This window comes from Oncorhynchus mykiss, chromosome 28 (genome assembly GCF_057628025.1).
Source record: "Oncorhynchus mykiss isolate SJ-2025 chromosome 28, ASM5762802v1, whole genome shotgun sequence".
In the NCBI taxonomy this organism is placed as follows: domain Eukaryota; kingdom Metazoa; phylum Chordata; class Actinopteri; order Salmoniformes; family Salmonidae; genus Oncorhynchus; species Oncorhynchus mykiss.
The window spans coordinates 19,890,583-19,909,392 of record NC_143049.1 but is presented as its reverse complement, the minus strand read 5'-3'; the positions used below and the strand labels follow the sequence as shown (position 1 = coordinate 19,909,392).

The following is an 18,810-nucleotide window of genomic DNA, read 5'->3' as shown; positions in this document are numbered from 1 at the left end:
CCATAAAAAAAGCCAGACTATGGTTTGCAACTGCACATGGGGACAAAGATCGTACTTTTTTGGAGAAACGTCCTCTGGTCTGATGAAACAAAAATAGAACTGTTTGGCCATAATGACCATCGTTATGGTTGGAGGAAAAATGGGGGAGGCTTGCAAGCCGAAGAACACCATCCCAACCGTGAAGCATGTGGGTGGCAGCATTATGTTGTGGGGGTTTGCTTTGCTGCAGGAGGGACTGGTGCACTTCACAAAATCATGAGGAAGGAAAATGATGTGGATATATTGAAGCAACATCTCAAGACATCAGTTAAAGCTTGGTCGCAAATGGGTCATCCAAAAGGACATTGACCCCAAGCATGCTTCTAAAGTTGGGACAAAATGGCTTAAGGACAACACAGGCAAGGTATTGGAGTGGCCATCACAAAGTCCTGACCTCAATCCTATAGAACATTTGTCGGTAGAACTAAAAAAAAGCGCGTGCAGCAGCTCTTTCAGGAGGAATGGGCCAAAATTCACCCAACTTATTGTGGGAAGCTTGTGGAAGGCTACCCCAAACATTTGACCCAAGTTAAACAATTTAAAAGCAATGCTACCAAATACTAATTGAGTGTATGTAAACTTCTGACACATTGGGAATATGATGAAAGAAATTAAAGCTGAAATAAATTATTCTCTCTATGATTATTCTGACATTTCACATTCTTAAAATAAAGTGGTGATCCTAACTGACATAAAACAGGGAATTAATTTATACTAGGATTAAATGTCAGTAATTGTGAAAAACTGAGTTAAAACATATTTGGCTAAGGTGTATGTAAACTTCCAACTTCAACTGTAACTCTGAGCCGGATGCTGGATGTAACGCTAAACTGGATGCTGGCCGTAACTCTGGGCTGAATGTAACTCTGAACTGGATGCTGGATGTAACTCTGAACCGGATGCTGGATGTAACGCTAAACTGGATGCTGGATGTAACTCTGAACCGGATGCTGGATGTAACTGAGCCGGATGCTGGATGTAACTCTGAACCGGATGCTGGATGTAACTCTGACCCGGATGCTGGATGTAACTCTGAGCTGGATGTAACGCTGAGCTGGATGTAACTCTGAACCAGATGCTGGATGTAACTGAGCCGGATGCTGGATGTAACTCTGAACCGGATGCTGGGTGTAACTCTGAACCGGATGCTGGATGTAACTCTGAGCCGGATTCTGGATGTAACTCTGAGCTGGATGCTGGATGTAACTCTGAGCCGGATGCTGGATGTAACTCTGAGCTGGATGTAACGCTGAGCTGGATGTAACTCTGAGCCGGATGCTGGATGTAACTCTGAACCGGATGTAACACTGAGCTGGATGTAACTCTGAGCCGGATGCTGGATGTAACTCTGAACCGGATGCTGAATGTAACTCTGAACTGGATGTAACTCTGAGCTGGATGCTGGATGTAACTCTGAACCGGATGCTGGATATAACTCTGTGCCGGATGTTGGATGTAAGCATTTCCTGGTAAGGTCTACAACTGTTGTATTCGGGCTCCCGAGTGGCGCAGTGGTCTAAGGCACTGCATCGTAGTGCTAGAGATGTCACTACAGACCCTGGTTTGATCCCGGGCTGTATCACAAATGGCTGTTTTTGGGAGTCCCATAGGACAGCGCACAATTGGCCCAGCGTTGTCCGGGTTAGGGCAAGGTTTGGCCGGGGTAGGCCGTCATTGTAAATAAGAAATATTTCTAAACTGACTTGCCTAGTTAAATAAAAAATATAATAATAAAAGAATGTGACAAATCAAATTTGATTTGAAGTCTGAGCCGGATGTACCTTTCAGCTGGATGCTGTATGTAACTGAGCTGGATGCTGAATGTTACTCTGAGCCGGACGTAACTGATCTGGATGCTATGCAGGAAGTTTTAACTCTGAGCTGGATGCCCTACTTGATGTAACATCCAGATCCAGCTCCATGTTACAGATCCTACTGCATTTTACTTTTCTCCCACTGCCAGCCTTCCTCTCATAATATTTGGTGGTGAGTGGAAGGGGAACCATCTGGCTGATAGTTACACTTGTACCTGTAGCATCAAACTATGCCAGAGCCGGACCCATAAAACCATATTAAAATTACAGGATGTTTTAGAATATGACGACACAAATTGTTTTCTGTTGTAGTAGGGGTATACATCATCATCAATCAGTTTTCCTTAGAAATTTTACAATCTCACAAACCAGGCTGTGACATGGAACAAAATGGCCTTATTATCCGCCGACCGTATACGGAACGTTAAATTCCACACTCAAATTCCATGGGACATCTTTCTGTGAACGCAGATTTATAAAGTGTTATTTCTATACACTGCCGCAGCTATTGTTGTGGCAGTGAAAGTAAATCATTTAGAGGGAAGGGGGATTTGTTTTAGAAAGGGGATTTTCCAATACTCTACTCGGATTATAAACGTAATATTTGTGCCTAATTTGCACTGTTTTCTTTGATTTGGAGCCAAGAACGAGCACTACTGCTACTGGACGATGGTAAACTAACGTCAGCTAGCTACGTTCGCTTGTTAGCTAGCTAGTACAGTAGCTAAGCATAGTTAGCTACACATATCACCAGTGAACTTTGAAATTATTGTACCTATTTAGCTAGCTAGGTTAGCTAACTGGTTATAAACTGAACGCGCACTAGACTATTTTGTGTTGTGTTTATACAGCGAACACCGATTGGCTGTCTTATCTCGTCTGCCTTCTGCGGACAGCTAACTTCGTTAGCTAGCATTGCGCCCGAACAACAGGCCTCATTTTTCGCAGTAACGTTAGTTAGCTATATATCATGTTAGTACTAGCCAGTGCCCTCTGTTAGCTAAATAACAGTTGTCAATCAAAATGTGTAGTTTGTCTTGTTATCGAGTAGTTATTTGGTTTTTACTAGCTAGCTACATACACCTAGCAAATAATGCTAGCGTTAGCTAGTCCAAACCATTATTAACTGCTATTGTTGCTTACGCTTCACTGACCAGGTTAATATTAACGTACAGGTTTAGCCATGGCATGATAAAGCTAGTTAGTTACAAACGCAGAAGTTTCCCTGGATAGCTAGATCGTGCCGGAAGACTGTACAGGTGTAACTATATAGCCAGATAAAGTTACTGTAGCTAACGTTAGCTACAACGATGTTGCCTTTGGCTAGCTACCTACAAGTTATCAATGTTAACAGTTGTGCAACTGACAGTGAGCTATGGAGCTAGCTAACAATAGACAGAGAATAGATATGTGACGACGTATTGCAAGCCAGGCATTCAAAGATTGTTGTTAGCTATCAGCTAAGTGACAATCATTTTGCCCAAACATAACGTTATTATCCCTATGATCACGTAGCTTCCTCTTTGCTGCCAACTGTCCGACGTTTCATTTCTTTATTTGTTGAACTGGATTAGTGTCACTGTTTCAGAACGTTGTTATGCAGCAACCTACCTTTACTGCACATATGCTAGTTCCCTCCATCCATAGCACCCACACCACTTTGAGAGGTTAGGCTACCTCTTTCTAGTGAGTTATCTGCATCTGTTGCCATGGTTACAGAGAGCCAACCCTGTCTCTGATAAAATTATGAATAATTGAGCCTTGACTAAAGGAGTAACACATTATCTTGAACAGTTGGTTATTAAATGATTAAGCCCACCACTTATGTTACCATCTCATGTTTGTCATTCATGCAAAGTGCATGCAGTGTTTCTGCATTCAAGACAAGTCATATTCTTATTAGATACATTTGTCTCTAGTAACCAAGGATATTATCATATACACATGTCTATGGTTGTATTCTAAGACTTAGTAGAATCTAAATTAACATATTTGCATACATAAACACAGTAATGAAACAAGATCAGGTTAGGCCTACGTCATCTTTAAATCATAATTCTGTGCTCTTGTCTCCTTTTAAATCATGGTTATTTTTTTTTGTAATTTCTCTACCTTCAATGTATTATTCAATTATACTTGAAGGATGTCCTTCTCCATGCCGGAAATCAGCCCCGCCATGCACATGGTAAACAGAAGCCGAGGGCAGCTGGGTTTAGGTTTCAAGCTGAAGGAAAGCCCAATCCAGTCAGCCATATTCCCACCAGGCATCGCTGCACTGCGGTGGACAGGCACACTTACTGACACTGTATTAAAGTTACAATATTCAGAACCAGTGAAGGTCAGACCTCAAGCCCAGCTGCTAGGTCCTGATCAATGGGAGGCTGGAGTCAATATAACACAGACTAAGCTAATCTCTTACAATATGTCATTCATTAGCACCTGTCTAGAGAGCAGCTTTGTGTGGCAGGGGAATTATTCCAATCATTTTGCTGTGTAGTGTAGTCTATAATGGAAACAGTTTCAAAATAATGCATATATTGATGAGCTAATTGATTTTTCCAACATTTTATCTTACACTTCAGAGTCTGCACTATGTGACTTATACAAATGTATGCTCCTTTCTTACAATGTTTTTTGTTGTGTGTGTGTTTGCAGGTCTCTTGGCAGGGTGCTCCTGATTGCTACTTGAAGGGGGTCTTCCAATATTGTCTGCCACTCTGAAGAGAAGACCCCACCTTGTCTTGTGTTGGATTGTGGCCTCTCTCTTCATCACCTTATGGAGGAGTAGCTCTTGACAGGTTCATTACACACGATAAAACAAAACGTGACACAGCAACTGATAAGAGAGCAACAACAAGCAAAGAGACAATGTCCTCCAACAGAAGCCAGAACCCTCATGGGCTCAAACAGATTGGCCTAGACCAGATCTGGGATGACCTGCGAGCAGGAATACAGCAGGTGTACACCAGACAGAGCATGGCCAAAGCACGATACATGGAACTCTACACGTATCCTTCCCCATAGATGCACTGCAAGGCTTCTCTGACTAATGTACTTCCTAATGTACTTCCCGGTGTGTTTATTAAGGGGCATAGCTAACGGATGGTTAGTCAAACAAAATGGCAAAGCTGGAAAAAATGCATTTTATGTTTTTTGGGACAGGCTTGCATCAGTTTGAAGCATAATTGGGGAAAATCCATTTGTCAGTATTTTCAGTTTCTACATTTATGTTGTTGCCTTAACCCACCACCCAGACATGTTTATAACTACTGTACCAGTGTGCACCAGTCTAATCAGGCCCGTGGGACAGGGCCCCCTCCATCCAAACCCTCCAAAAAGGCCCCCACCCCAGGAGGGGCCCAGTTTGTGGGCCTGGAGCTCTACAAGAGACTCAAGGAATTCCTCAAGAACTACCTGACCAACCTGCTCAAGGTAATGCTCTTTCCTGTACCTTTTTAAATGGACTGAGGTTAATGAAGTGACTGAATTAATTGAATACTGGTTAATTCTCCATAAGCCCTTTCAAAAGAGGTTAAAGGAAGCATATGAAATATCCTACCACGTTTGCTTGCTTATCTTTAACTAAATATCAGTTTCTTATTCTCTTTCCTCTCTTTTCCCTTCATCTGCAGGATGGAGAAGACCTGATGGATGAGAGTGTATTAAAGTTCTACACACAGCAGTGGGAAGACTACAGATTCTCCAGCAAAGTGCTGAATGGTATCTGTGCCTACCTCAACCGGCACTGGGTCCGCCGCGAGTGTGATGAGGGGCGCAAAGGGATCTATGAAATCTACTCCGTAAGACGATAGACAATAATTTTTCTTAACCCACATCTCATCTTAGATGGTATTCTCAACCGTATGCATCGCCCCATCCTCTCCTCTCCTTTCAGCTCGCTTTGGTGACATGGAGGGAATGCCTTTTCAGACCTTTGAATAAACAAGTGAGTATCCCCTCAGATCAGCTGTGGAAAAGTTATTCCCAGTCTTAGTTTATTAGTGAGTAGATTGTGATAATGTACATTTTGTTGAAGGCATTTACCCTACATTTCTTTCCCACCGCAACTAAGGTCACAAATGCTGTATTGAAGCTCATCGAGAAGGAACGAAACGGAGAGACCATCAACACCAGGCTTATCAGTGGAGTCGTCCAATCCTACGGTAGGTCCTGGCATATTTTAGTTGTGTGTTGGTCAACCAATATGAAACTATTGTGATTTCATGGCTCTGACAGTGGAGTTGTGTGTCTTTTAGTTGAGTTGGGCCTCAATGAGGATGATGCCTTTGCCAAAGGCCCCACATTGTCGGTCTACAAAGAGTACTTTGAGACTCAGTTCTTGGCGGACACCGAGCGCTTCTACACACGAGAGAGCACAGAGTTCCTGCAACAAAACCCTGTTACTGAGTACATGAAGAAGGTAGGTTATCAAACCTGTGCATCGAGTGAAATAGTAGCTGTATCTGTGGCCTTTGTTTAGTGTAAAAATGTTAACCGAATCCTTTTTTCTCTATCCGTCTCCCTCTGCTCTCTTTTTCTCCTTCTCTGTCTCTCAGGCGGAGGCACGTCTTTTGGAGGAGCAGCGGAGGGTGCAGGTGTACCTCCATGAGAGCACGCAGGACGAGTTGGCCCGCAAGTGTGAGCAGGTGCTCATCGAGAAGCACCTGGAGATTTTCCACACAGAGTTCCAGAATCTTCTGGACGCTGACAAAAATGAAGGTACAGAGGAGAGTCCAGATGGCAATTGCCAGACGTGCCTTTTTGCTTTGTGTACTTTCCATAAATTTGTACACAGTGTACAAAACATTAGGAACACCTGCTCATTCCATGAAAGACTGACCAGATGAAAGCTATGGTCCCTTACTGATGTCTCTTGTTAAATCCACTTCAATCGGTGTAGATGAAGGGGAAAGAACGCATTAAAGAAGGATTTTTAAGCCTTGACAATTGAGACATGGATTGTGTATGTTTGCCATTCAGTTAGTGAATGAGCAAGACAAAATATTTAAGTGTCTATGAACGGGGTATGGTAGTAGGTGCCAGGCCCACCAGTTTGAGTGTGTCAAGAACTGCAACGTTGCTGGGTTTTTCAAACAGTTTCTGGTGTGTATCAAGAATGGTCCACCAACCAAAGGACATCCAGTCAACAATGCTTTGTACACTATGTATGTACTTCTATATGTACATTTACTGTATATGTACTTTCCATGTGAGCTTTGGCTGTGTAAATGTATGTTTGTGGTTATCACCATTTATTCTCATATATATATATCTCTGTGCAGACCTTGGGCGGATGTACAATTTGGTGTCCCGGATCACTGATGGGTTGGGAGAGCTGAAGAAACTCCTGGAGACGCACATATACAACCAGGGCCTTGCTGCTATAGAGAAGTGTGGAGAAGCGGCTCTCAATGTAAGAACTACAGTGGCTAAAATAGTGACATTTACGCATACTTTTTACCCAAAGGTTCACATCTTTATTGGATTCATCTGAGACACTCTCTCCAGATCACTTGAGTTATCCTTGACTTTATTGTTTTCATTTACTTCACCACAGGATCCCAAAATGTATGTCCAGACCATCTTAGACGTCCACAAAAAGTATAATGCCTTAGTAATGTCAGCGTTCAACAACGACGCTGGTTTTGTTGCTGCTCTGGACAAGGTATGGTCAAATGTTACTATATTTTGTGGTGTAAGAGGTTTTCATATGGTGTCATGCACACTGTTGCTGTTAAGTTTGAACTGTTTTTTCCAGGCCTGTGGACGCTTCATAAACAACAATGCTGTGACCAAGATGGTGCAGTCGTCCAGCAAATCTCCAGAGCTGCTGGCTAGATACTGTGACTCTCTGTTGAAGAAGAGGTGTGTCACTCAGTCTCTCCTCTGATGCATTCACCCAATACATAACTCCAGACCCACAGTTTGTAATTCAAGTCTACGCACGCCTGAGGGCAGTAGCCTGCACTCCAGTATTGCTATTGACTTTTGCTCTGAAACGGTTCACATTGACATTGATTTTAAATGAAATTCTTTATTTCGCACAGCTCAAAGAACCCAGAGGAGGCAGAGCTGGAAGACACACTAAACCAAGTGGTAAGTTGGGGGACTGCTTTTTCTCAAGTATTCAGCTGTCACACTGGCAATGTCTGAATACACATACTAGCGTATTACATACTTAAACTGCATATTATGTACTCATTGTCGCATACTATTCAGCACATACTGTTCAGTAAAAAAGTATGCAGGATGCCACGGCCGCCATACGGTAGCGGCTCCTGACTCCTGAGGTGCGTTCGGTTAGCTTAAACGTTTGCCACATTGCAGAATGGTTGGTACTGAACGACACGTTTCCCAAAACGTTCTTGAACGGACTTTGAGGTACGTTTGGCGAGGTGTGGCTTGAAGTAATGAGTGACGTATTTAATGGGCAGTAGCCAGGCTGACAGCGTTCCACAACCCAACTCCTCCCGATTTGTCAACTGGTCGGAATCTTGTTTCCGTTCAATCGAATGTTCCAGAACATAGAAACATACTGACCGTGGCCCTGCATCGTATTAACGAGCCTGACAATAGCTAAATTCCAATTGGATTAATTTCTCTAAATGCTGAGTAGAGTAAGAATGAAGTTAGAGGCCTACTCAGGCTGGTTAAAGGCAGACTATCACATTCAATCTTTACTGTAGCCCATATAGTCCATCTATCCTATTTATACTGAACAAAAATATAAATGCAACATGCAACAATTCCAAAGATTTTACTGTTACAGTTCATATCAGTCAATTTAAATAAATTGGGACCTAATCTACGGATTTTGCATGACTGCTAATTAGAGGTCGACCAATTAATTGGAATGGCCGATTTAATTAGGGCCGATTTCAAGTTTTCATAACAATCAGTAATGGGCATTTTTGGACACCGATCATGGCCGATTACATTGCACTCCACGAGGAGACTGCATGGTAGGCTGACTACCTGTTATGTGAGTGCAGCAAGGAGCCAAGGTCAGGTGCAAGCTAGCATTAAACGTATCTTATAAAAAACAATCAATCTTAACATAATCACTAGTTAGCTACACGTGGTTGATGATATTACTAGTTTATCTAGGTTGTCCTGCGTTGTATATAATCGAGGCGGTGCCTGTTAATTTATCATGAATCATAGCCTACCTCGCCAAATGGGTGATTTAACAAGCTTATTCGCGAAAAAAGCACTGTCGTCACACCAATGTGTACCTAACTATATACACCAACGCCTTTCTTAAAATCAATACACAAGTATATATTTTTAAACCTGCATATTTACTTAATATTGCCTGCTAACATTAATTTCTTTTAACTAGGGAAATTGTGCCACTTCTCTTGCGTTCTGTGCAACAGAGTCAGGGTATATGCAGCAGTTTGGGCCGCCTGGCTCGTTGCGAACTGTGTGAAGACTATTTCTTCCTAACATAGACAGCCAACTCCGCTAAACGGGGGATGATTCAACAAAAGCGCATTTGTGAAAAAAGCACAATCGTTGCACGAATGTACCTAACCATTAACATCAATGCCTTTCTTAAAATCAATACACTGAAGTATATATTTTTAAACCTGCATATTTAGTTAAAATAAATTCAGGTTAGCAGGCCATATTAAACTAGGGAAATTGTGTCACTTCTCTTGCGTTCATTGCACGCAGAGTCAGGGTGTATGCAACAGTTTGAGCCGCCTGGCTCGTTGCAAACTAATTTGCCAGAATTTTACGTAATTATGACATAACATTGAAGGTTATGCAATGTAACAACAATATTTAGACTTATGGATGCCACCCGTTAGATAAAATACGGAACGGTTCCGTATTTCACTGAAAGAATAAACGTTTTGTTTTCGAAATGATAGTTTCCGGATTTGACCATATTAATGACCCACGGCTCGTATTTCTGTGTGTTGTTATATTATAATTAAGTCTATGATTTGATAGAGCAGTCTGACTGAGCGGTGGTAGGCAGCAGCAGGCTCGTAAGCATTCTTTCAAACAGCACTTTACTGCGTTTGCCAGCAGCTCTTCGCAATGCTTCAAGCATTGCGCTGTTTATGACTTCAAGCCTATCAACTCCTGAGATTAGGCTGGCAATACTAAAGTACCTATTAGAACATCCAATAGTTAAAGGTATATGAAATACAAATGGTATAGAGAGAAATAGTCCTATAATAACTACAACCTAAAACGTCTTACCTGAGAATAATGAAGACTCATGTTAAAAGGAACCACCAGCTTCCATATGTTCTCATGTTCTGATCATGGAACTTAAACATGAGCTTTTTTACATGGCACATATTGCACTTTTACATTCTTCTCCACTTTGTTTTTGCATTATTTAAAACAAATGGAACATGTTTCATTATTTATTTGAGACTAAATAGATTTTATTGATGTATTATATTAAGATAAAATAAAAGTGTTCATTGTTCATTCAGTATTGTTGTAATTGTTATTATTACAAATATATATATAAAATATTGGCCGATTTAATCGGCATCAGCTTTTTTTGGTCATCCAATAATCGGTATCGGCATTGAAAAATCATAATCGGTCGACCTCTACTGGGAATACAGTTATGTATCTGTTGTTCACAGATACTTAAAAAATACTGAGCCTCACAAAGGAGCCTTAGGATCTCGTCACGGTATTTTTGTGCTTTCAAATTGCCAATCGATAAAACGCAATTGTGTTCATTGTCCGTAGCTTATGCCTGCCCATACCATAACCCCACCACCACGGGGCACTCTGTTCAAAATGTTGACATTAGCAAACTGCTCACCCACACGACGCCATACACATGGTCTGTGGTTGTGAGGCTGGTTGGACGTACTGCCAAATTCTCTAAAATGATGTTGTAGGCGGCTTATGGTAGAGAAATTAACATTAAATTCTCTGGCAACTTTCTTTGGTGGACATTCCTGCAGTCAGCATGCCAATTGTACGCTCTCTCAAAACTTGAGACATCTGTGGCATTGTGGTGTGACAAAAATGCACATTTGAGTGTCTTTTTATTGTCCCCAACATAAGGTGCCCCTGTGTAGTGATCAATAATCAGCTTGTTGATATGCCACACCTGTCAGGTGGATGGATTATTTTGGAAAAGGAGAAATTATCACTAACAGGGAAGTAAACAAATTTGTGCACAACATTTGAGAGAAGTAAGCTTTTTGTGTATTTAAAACATTTCTGGGATATTTTATTTCGGCTAATGAAAACATGGAACCAGCACTATACATGTTGCATTTAAATGTTTGTTCAGTGTAAAAAGGACTGAAGACAAAAAACGATAATTTGGTTCCATTTCAGCATATTTATTAGTGAAACCAAAGTGCTGTAACATATATAAATGAAATAGAATAGCCTATTACACGCACAAACCTTTCGGATGTTCAAATCAAAATGCTATTGCACAAAACATGGACAGTCGGGAACCACTGTTCAGCAACATAATAAACTAAAGCACTGGAAAAGTGTGCATCGAATTCCACTATGACGAAGAGACGAAATAAGTATAACATCCTGGCATTTTTATACTTGATTTTTGAAAAGTCACATACTATAACACATGGTATTTTCGCATGCTGAGAATGCGTCATGCGCGATTGCGTTATTTCCCACTATTTGTTGATTTCGGTAGCACCTCCCAATATCTAATTGATCAGCTGTTGTCAAAAGCCGAAATTAGTATGACATCAGTGCTTTTAAAGTATACTTTATTTTTTAAACGTTGCATACTATTAAACTAAATGTTTTCGCATACTCAAACGGCCTACTATTTAGGACGCAAGGATTGGTATGCCTACACGGCTACTGGTACTTCATCAGGTTATCTGGAGTCAACAGGAGGAAAACTGGGACTTCCACAACTGCCTGCCCGCCATTGCAGACCCAATCTCCTCCCCCTCCTTCAGCCTGATGTTATATTTTAGTTGGTTTACAGTATGTGACGTGATCTCTATTCACAACCCTATATCTAACTGTTATGTGTTCTCTTCCCTAGATGGTGGTCTTTAAGTACATAGAGGACAAAGATGTGTTCCAGAAGTTCTACGCCAAGATGCTGGCTAAGCGGTTAGTCCATCAGAACAGCGCCAGTGACGATGCTGAAGCCAGTATGATCTCCAAACTGAAGGTAGTACACAACTAAAATCTTGTTCACCTCATGACAATGCCTTTAATTGCCTTGAAACACATTTGATCAGTTTGCAGTTTTTATTGTGATATTGCCATTGCATTTTGATTGGTTTGTTGAATTACAAACCGTAAGATATTCTCTGGTTGCTCAGTGTTTGGACCTGTTTTACCTGGGATCACCCCTGTTTTAATGGTTTGTCCTGCCCTCTTTCCCAACAGCAAGCATGCGGCTTCGAGTACACCTCTAAACTCCAGCGCATGTTCCAGGACATCGGCGTCAGCAAAGACCTAAATGAACAATTCAAAAAGCACCTCACAAACTCTGAGCCTTTGGACTGTGAGTATAATGTGACTAATGAGCAAAGGGAGAGTTTCCCGATTCTGGGATTCATTATGACAGAAAGGAGTTTATTGGAAACTCGGCTACTGAGATTAATCTACAGCCCTGTGTTATCCTAACCAAACTGTAAAACAAAGAATCACTTTGAAACCAAGAACTATGGTAAGAAGATTGCTAATCTGTTTGTGTGTCTATATTCCAGTGGACTTCAGCATCCAGGTCCTAAGTTCTGGTTCCTGGCCCTTCCAGCAGTCCTGTACATTCGCTTTGCCCTCTGAGGTAAGACACACTAACGATCTCCTCCACAGTGACCCAATTAACTGACATTGATCCCTGTTTACTCACCGTTCTCTCTTTTCTTCTCCTGCCCTCATTCAGCTGGAGAGGAGTTACCAAAGGTTCACGGCCTTCTACGCCAGCAGACACAGCGGGCGCAAGCTGACCTGGCTCTACCACCTGTCCAAAGGAGAGCTGGTCACCAACTGCTTTAAGAACAGATACACTCTCCAGGTGAGTACAGCTGTTGTCTCTCTGGTCAAATAAAATGCAATAATGTCCTTTCAGACTCTCACAAGTTAGGAATATTCATTAATCAACCAACACTGTTGAACAAACATACTGGAGCGTACTGCTGTGTGCTCACTGTCAACAAGCAAAAATTCCACAAATCAACCATATGCATGGAGCTGAGTTGCCGTTGTATCCTGTACTGTAAGATGGTTTTGATATATTCCCTGTTGCTCCTCCTGTCCTCCCAGGCTTCTACCTTCCAGATGGCCATCTTACTACAATACAACACTGAGGATGTCTACACAGTGCAGCAGCTCACTGACAGCACGCAGATCAAGATAGTGAGTACTGACAACTCTAAAGGATCCAGTATACCATCGAGGACCACTTTGGAAACAAGCATTTTAATGAATACTTTCAAGTGATATCCTCTGGGTCCACATTGTACATTTGTTTTATATGTCTGTTACTCAAAATAAATGTAATTCAAAAGTTACTGTCAGACAGACCATTCTCTTTGATGGATGGTTTTTCAAAAGAAGATGTTATGCTGTGATGTGAAGATATAAGCTGAAAGCAACAGCCAACTAATTTGCTTCATACATTTTGATGAAGGTTTTTTTTTTCCCCAACAGGACATTTTGGTGCAAGTTTTGCAAATCTTGTTGAAGTCCAAATTGCTGGTAAGTTTCGTGCCTCTCATTAGCAGACAGACAGAAACAACTCCAGTTGATAGGGAATCACCATTCAGCACTGTAGAGTCTCTTTGAAAGTTTTGACCTAAGCCATGTTCTTTTGTCCAGGTCCTGGAGGATGAGAATGCAAATGTGGATGAAGTGGAGTTCAAACCAGACACCTTAATAAAACTCTTCCTGGGATACAAAAAGTGAGTGATGACACACACCATGGCTGATTCCAAATGTCACCTTATTCCCTATATAGTGCACTACGTAGGGAATCCCATTTGGGATGCAGCCCTGTTTATCAGTGTAGATCACAACTGTACAAATGGTGTAAAAAATATATTCATAATCCCTATGATGTTACTGTACTGTAATCGATTCCATGAACTGTTGCTGATAGCAGGTTTTGATTTTAATCTTGACAGCAAGAAACTTCGGGTGAACATTAACGTGCCAATGAAGACAGAGCAGAAGCAGGAGCAGGAAACCACTCACAAGAACATAGAGGAGGACAGGAAACTGCTAATACAGGTACACTGTCCATCAGTCCATCATCATGCTCTTCTGTTCACTGAAATTTACACACTCTCAAGCACTCATTAACATTCACAAAAATCGCTGTTTATCATCCATCGTCCACAAATGACTCTAGTCTAGAATATTGTTGTTTAAGGCTGTTCTGTTGTATTCCTCCACCCTACTGTAGGCAGCCATCGTGAGAATCATGAAGATGCGTAAAGTGCTGAAACATCAGCAGCTCCTGGCAGAGGTTCTGAACCAGCTGTCATCCAGGTTTAAACCAAGAGTCCCCGTCATCAAGGTAAATTATGCATTAAATTAGGGAACATTAGATGGCAATTTACCTTCCGACTCCAGAGGATTTCATGGAACCACATACTGTAAATGCATCACTTGCCATGGTAGGAACGGTCTTGTTTGTCTTTCAGAAATGTAACAAATCTATACTGTGTTTTTACATTACGGTTGTTTCCTGTAGGTTTATGGAAACCACTTTCTGTATGCAACATCTGCCATGTTAGTAATAGTAATAATGGTCATGTGTGTATGTGTCTTTCAGAAATGCATCGACATCCTGATAGAGAAGGAGTACCTGGAGCGTGTCGATGGAGAGAAAGACACGTACAGCTACTTGGCTTAAAACCTTTTCATTGTTCTCCACCCTTCCTCCTTTCTTTTTTTAAGTTGTTTCTTGATTAATAAACATCATTCTTTTTGACATTTGGCCAATGTTGTCAGGAATGCGAGCACAGAAGGAGAAAAATAAAAACCATAAAGAAGAAAGAAAAGTCTTCTGAATCATCAAGGTGGTTGCTAAAGCTGGACTTCCCTTTAAACTCGGAGATTATGGGATAGCTGCTCGCCCAGTGTTTGTTTGAAGATCCCATCTGAACTGCTCAGGTTCGACAGATACATTTTGATATGTAAATATGGACAGAGACCTTTACCCCTTTATCTTAACATTACAAAATAAACAATCAAAACCCTTCACACCGAGGGTTGCATGCTACTGCCTATCTGCATTTAAGGAGCAAAAAGACGTAATAGGGGAGAAGCTATTGAGACACTGCTGCGTTACGTGGCAGGAGAACGTGTTTTAAAAAAGATGAGCAATTTTAGCTGCACTTCCAGAGCGCGATCTGTGTGTTTGAAAAAGGCCCTTAGAAGTGTAATCTGCATTGTTACCTGCTACCAGAAAACCATTTGTATAGTGTGGTTCACTTTTTTTTTTTTATGTGGTAAATAAAAGTTAAAGGTTTCTGTATGCCCTCTGATGGTCTTTATTCCCTCAAAACCGATGTAAAAGTTTGGATGATATGTTAGACATTAATGGATATATACTGTGCCCTGAATTTATGCTCTGTGCTCAGGCTGTCACTTTGGGGGCCAGGGCCATCATGTAATTGGGGGTGCAGGAATGAAAAATGTCACCTGGATATTTTAAGTCAGTGCTGGTTACTTGACATTACAATCCCGAAATGACATACTTAGCTGTTCATCACTAGTCATTTGTAAACTGTTAAACTCAAATAAAGTTTGTCAACAGGATAAATTGGGATTTTGTGGGTATTAAAACTGAAGGTTGCTACATGATCAGCTTTCATCAGAATGTACATCAATGTCACTGCAAACTAGCAGTGATGTAAAGTACTTAAATATTACTTAATTGTTTTTTTTAGGGGGTATCTGTACTTTACTATTTATATTTTTGACAACATTATACTTTTACTTTACTACCATTCTTAATGAAAATGACTTTTTACTCCATACATTTTCTCTGACACCCAAAAGTACTCATTATGTTTTGAATACTTAGCAGGACAGGAAGATGGTCTAATTCGCACACTTATCAAGAGAACATCCCTGGTCATCCCTACTGCCTCTGATCTGACGGACTTACTAAACACATGCTTCGTTTGTAAATTATATCTGAGGGTTGTTGGAGCATGCCCCTGGCTATCCGTAAATGAAAAAAGACACGAAAATGGTGCCCTCTGGTTAGCTTAATATAAGGAATTTGAAATTAATTATACTTCTGCTTTTGATACTTAAGTAAATTTTAGCAATATTTTTAGACTTACTCAAGTAGGGTTTTACTGGGTGACTCACTTTTACTTGAGTCATTTTCCATTACGTATTTTTACTTTTACTCAAGTATGATAATTGGGTACTTTTTCCACAACTAGCTGCACTTCGTTTCATTTGACTTATTTTTCAATTGTCATTTGTATATATCCATAAAAATGATACCAGCTGATTCATGATTTCGACTGGTTGAGAAAGGCTGCCTTCCTGTTTATCTCGTCCCGACACGTTCATTACTACGAGACAGATGGAGATCGAATTTGAATATTTTAACAATTTTGCAACGTCGGAGAGACAGACAGCAAGGTTAATACAAACGGGGGTACCGGTTATTTGAGGTACTAAGCACTTGCAGGTAGAGTTATTAAAGTGACTATGCATAGATGACAACAGAGAGTAGCAGTGGGGGAGAGAGGGGGGGCACTGCAATAGTCTGGGTAGCCATTTGACTAGATTCAGTTCAGGAGTTTTATGGCTTGGGGGTACAAGCTGTTTAGAAGCCTCTTGAACCTAGACTTGGCGCTCCGCTGCTGTGCGGTAGCAGAGAGAACAGTCTATGACTAGGGTGGCTGGAGTCTGACAATTTTTAGGGCCTTCCTCTAACACCGCCTGGTATAGAGGTCCTGGATGACAGGAAGCTTGGCCCCAGTGTTGTACTGGGCCGTTTGCACTACCGTCTGTACTGACTTGCTGTCGGAGGCCGAGCGGTTGCCATATTAGGCAGTGATAAAAACCATGCTCTCGATGTTGCAGCTGTAGAACCTTTTGAGGATCTGATGACCCATGCCAACATCTTTTCAGTCTCCTGAGGGGAAATAGGTTTTGGCGTGCCCTCTTCACGACAGTCTTGGTGTGCTTGGACCATGTCAGTTTGTTGGTGATGTGGACACCAAAGAACTTGAAGCTCTCAACCTGCTCTACTGCAGCCCCGTCGATGAGAATGGGGGTGTGCTCTGTCCTCTTTTTCCTGTAGTCCACAATCATCTCCTTTGTCTTGATCACGTTGGGGGAGAGGTTGTTGACCTGGCACCACATGGCCAGGTCTCTGACCCCCTCCCTATAGGCTGTCTCATCGTTGTCAGTGATCAGGCCAACCACTGTTGTGTCATCGACAAATTTAATGATGGTGTTGGAGTCGTGCCTGGCCGTGCAGTCATGAGTCAAAAGGGAGTACAGGAGCATGCACCCCTGAGGAACCCCTGTGTTGAGGATCAGCGTGGCAGATGTGTTGTTACCTACCCTTAACACCTGGGGTCGGCCCGTCAGGAAGTCCAGGATCCAGTTGCATAAGGAGGTGTTTACTCCCAGGGACCTTAGCTTATTGATGAGCTTTGAAGGCACTATGGTGTTGAACACTGAGCTGTAGTCAATGAATAGCATTCTCACATAGGTGTTCCTTTTGTCCAGGTGGGAAAAGGCCGTGCGGAGTGCAATGGAGATTGCATCATCTGTGGATCTGTTGGGGCGGTATGCAAATTGGAGTGGGTCTAGGGTTTCTGGGATAATGGTGTTGATGTGAGCCATGACCAGCCTTTCAAAGCCCTTCATGGCTCCAGATGTGAGTGCTATGCTTGGAACATGTTGGTATTACAGACTCAGACAGGGAGAGGTTGAAAATGTCAGTGAAGACACTTGCCAGTTGGTCAGCGCATGCTCGGAGTACACATCCTGTTAATCCGTCTGGTACTGCGGCCTTGTGAATGTTGACCTGTTTAAAGGTATTACTCACATCGGCTGTGTAGAGCGTGATCACAGTCTTCCGGAACAGCTTGTGCTCTCATGCATGTTACAGTGTTATTTGCCTCGAAGCGAGCATAGAAGTTATTTAGCTCGTCTGGTAGGCTCGTGTCACTGGGCAGCTCTCGGCTGTGCTTCCCTTTGTAGTCTGTAATGATTTGTAAGCCCTGCCACATCCGACGAGCGTCAGAGCCGGTGTAGTACGATTCGATCTTAGTCCTGTATTGACACTTTTCCTGTTTTATGGTTCGTCAGAGGGCATATTGGGATCCCTTATAAGCTTCCGGGTTAGAGTCGTGCTCCTTGAAAGCGGCAGCTCTAGCCTTTAGCTCAGTGCGGATGCTGCCTGTAATCCATGGCTTCTGGTTGGGGTATGTACGTACAGTCACTGTGAGGATGATGTCATCAATGCACTCATTGATGAAGCCAATGACAGATGTGGTGTTCTCCTCAATGCCATCGGAGGAATCCCGGAACATATTCCAGTCTGTGCTAGCAAAACAGTGTTAGCATCTGCTTCATCTGACCACTTTTTTATTGATCTAGTCACTGGTGCTTCCTGCTTTAGTTTTTGCTTGTAAGCAGGAATCAGGAGGGTACAATTATGGTCAGATTTGCCAAATGGAGGGCGAGGGTTAACTTCCGGCGCCGACAGAGATGGCCGCCTCGCTTCGCGTTCCTAGGAAACTATGCAGTTTTTTGTTTTTTTACGTGTTATTTCTTACATTAGTACCCCAGCTCATCTTAGGTTTCATTACATACAGTCGAGAAGAACTACTGAATATAAGATCAGCATCAACTCACCATCAGTACTACCAAGAATATGTTTTTCGCGACGCGGATCCTGTGTTCTGCCTTACAAACAGGACAACTGAGTGGATTCCATGCAGCGACCCAAAAAAAAACAACTCCGAAAAAGAGGGAA

The 18,810-nt window shown here is 42.0% G+C and overlaps 1 protein-coding gene across 2 annotated transcripts; it reads left to right on the top strand.

The window, feature by feature from the left end:
* The first annotated feature begins 2,058 nt into the window (after positions 1-2,058).
* LOC110508677 (cullin-1) lies at positions 2,059-15,327 on the top strand. 2 transcript variants are annotated; one of them, XM_021589387.3, is made up of 22 exons: positions 2,059-2,525; positions 4,509-4,861; positions 5,108-5,285; positions 5,486-5,653; positions 5,749-5,799; positions 5,926-6,016; positions 6,110-6,273; positions 6,410-6,572; positions 7,136-7,266; positions 7,411-7,518; positions 7,612-7,718; positions 7,901-7,949; positions 11,878-12,009; positions 12,231-12,348; positions 12,554-12,630; positions 12,730-12,861; positions 13,110-13,202; positions 13,497-13,544; positions 13,665-13,747; positions 13,970-14,075; positions 14,251-14,364; positions 14,623-15,327. In XM_021589387.3, the coding sequence occupies exons 2-22, from the start codon at positions 4,722-4,724 to the stop codon at positions 14,701-14,703; spliced, it is 2,334 nt and encodes a 777-aa protein (XP_021445062.1). In that variant the 5' UTR covers positions 2,059-2,525; positions 4,509-4,721; the 3' UTR covers positions 14,704-15,327. The 2 variants fall into 2 exon arrangements, with proteins under 2 accessions (XP_021445062.1, XP_090081704.1); XM_090225578.1 differs by having other exon boundaries at positions 2,217-2,525; positions 7,411-7,718.
* Positions 15,328-18,810: the final 3,483 nt, after the last annotated feature.

What these genes read in the sequence shown, in the direction of transcription:
- LOC110508677 (XM_090225578.1), top strand. Translation starts at nt 4,722, where the DNA reads ATGTCCTCCAACAGAAGCCAGAACCCTCATGGGCTCAAACAGATTGGC. An exon ending in TTACTGAGTACATGAAGAAG is followed by an intron (nt 6,274 to 6,409) that starts GTAGGTTATCAA and finishes TCTGTCTCTCAG; the next exon opens with GCGGAGGCACGTCTTTTGGA. An exon ending in AAACTCTGAGCCTTTGGACT is followed by an intron (nt 12,349 to 12,553) that starts GTGAGTATAATG and finishes TCTATATTCCAG; the next exon opens with TGGACTTCAGCATCCAGGTC.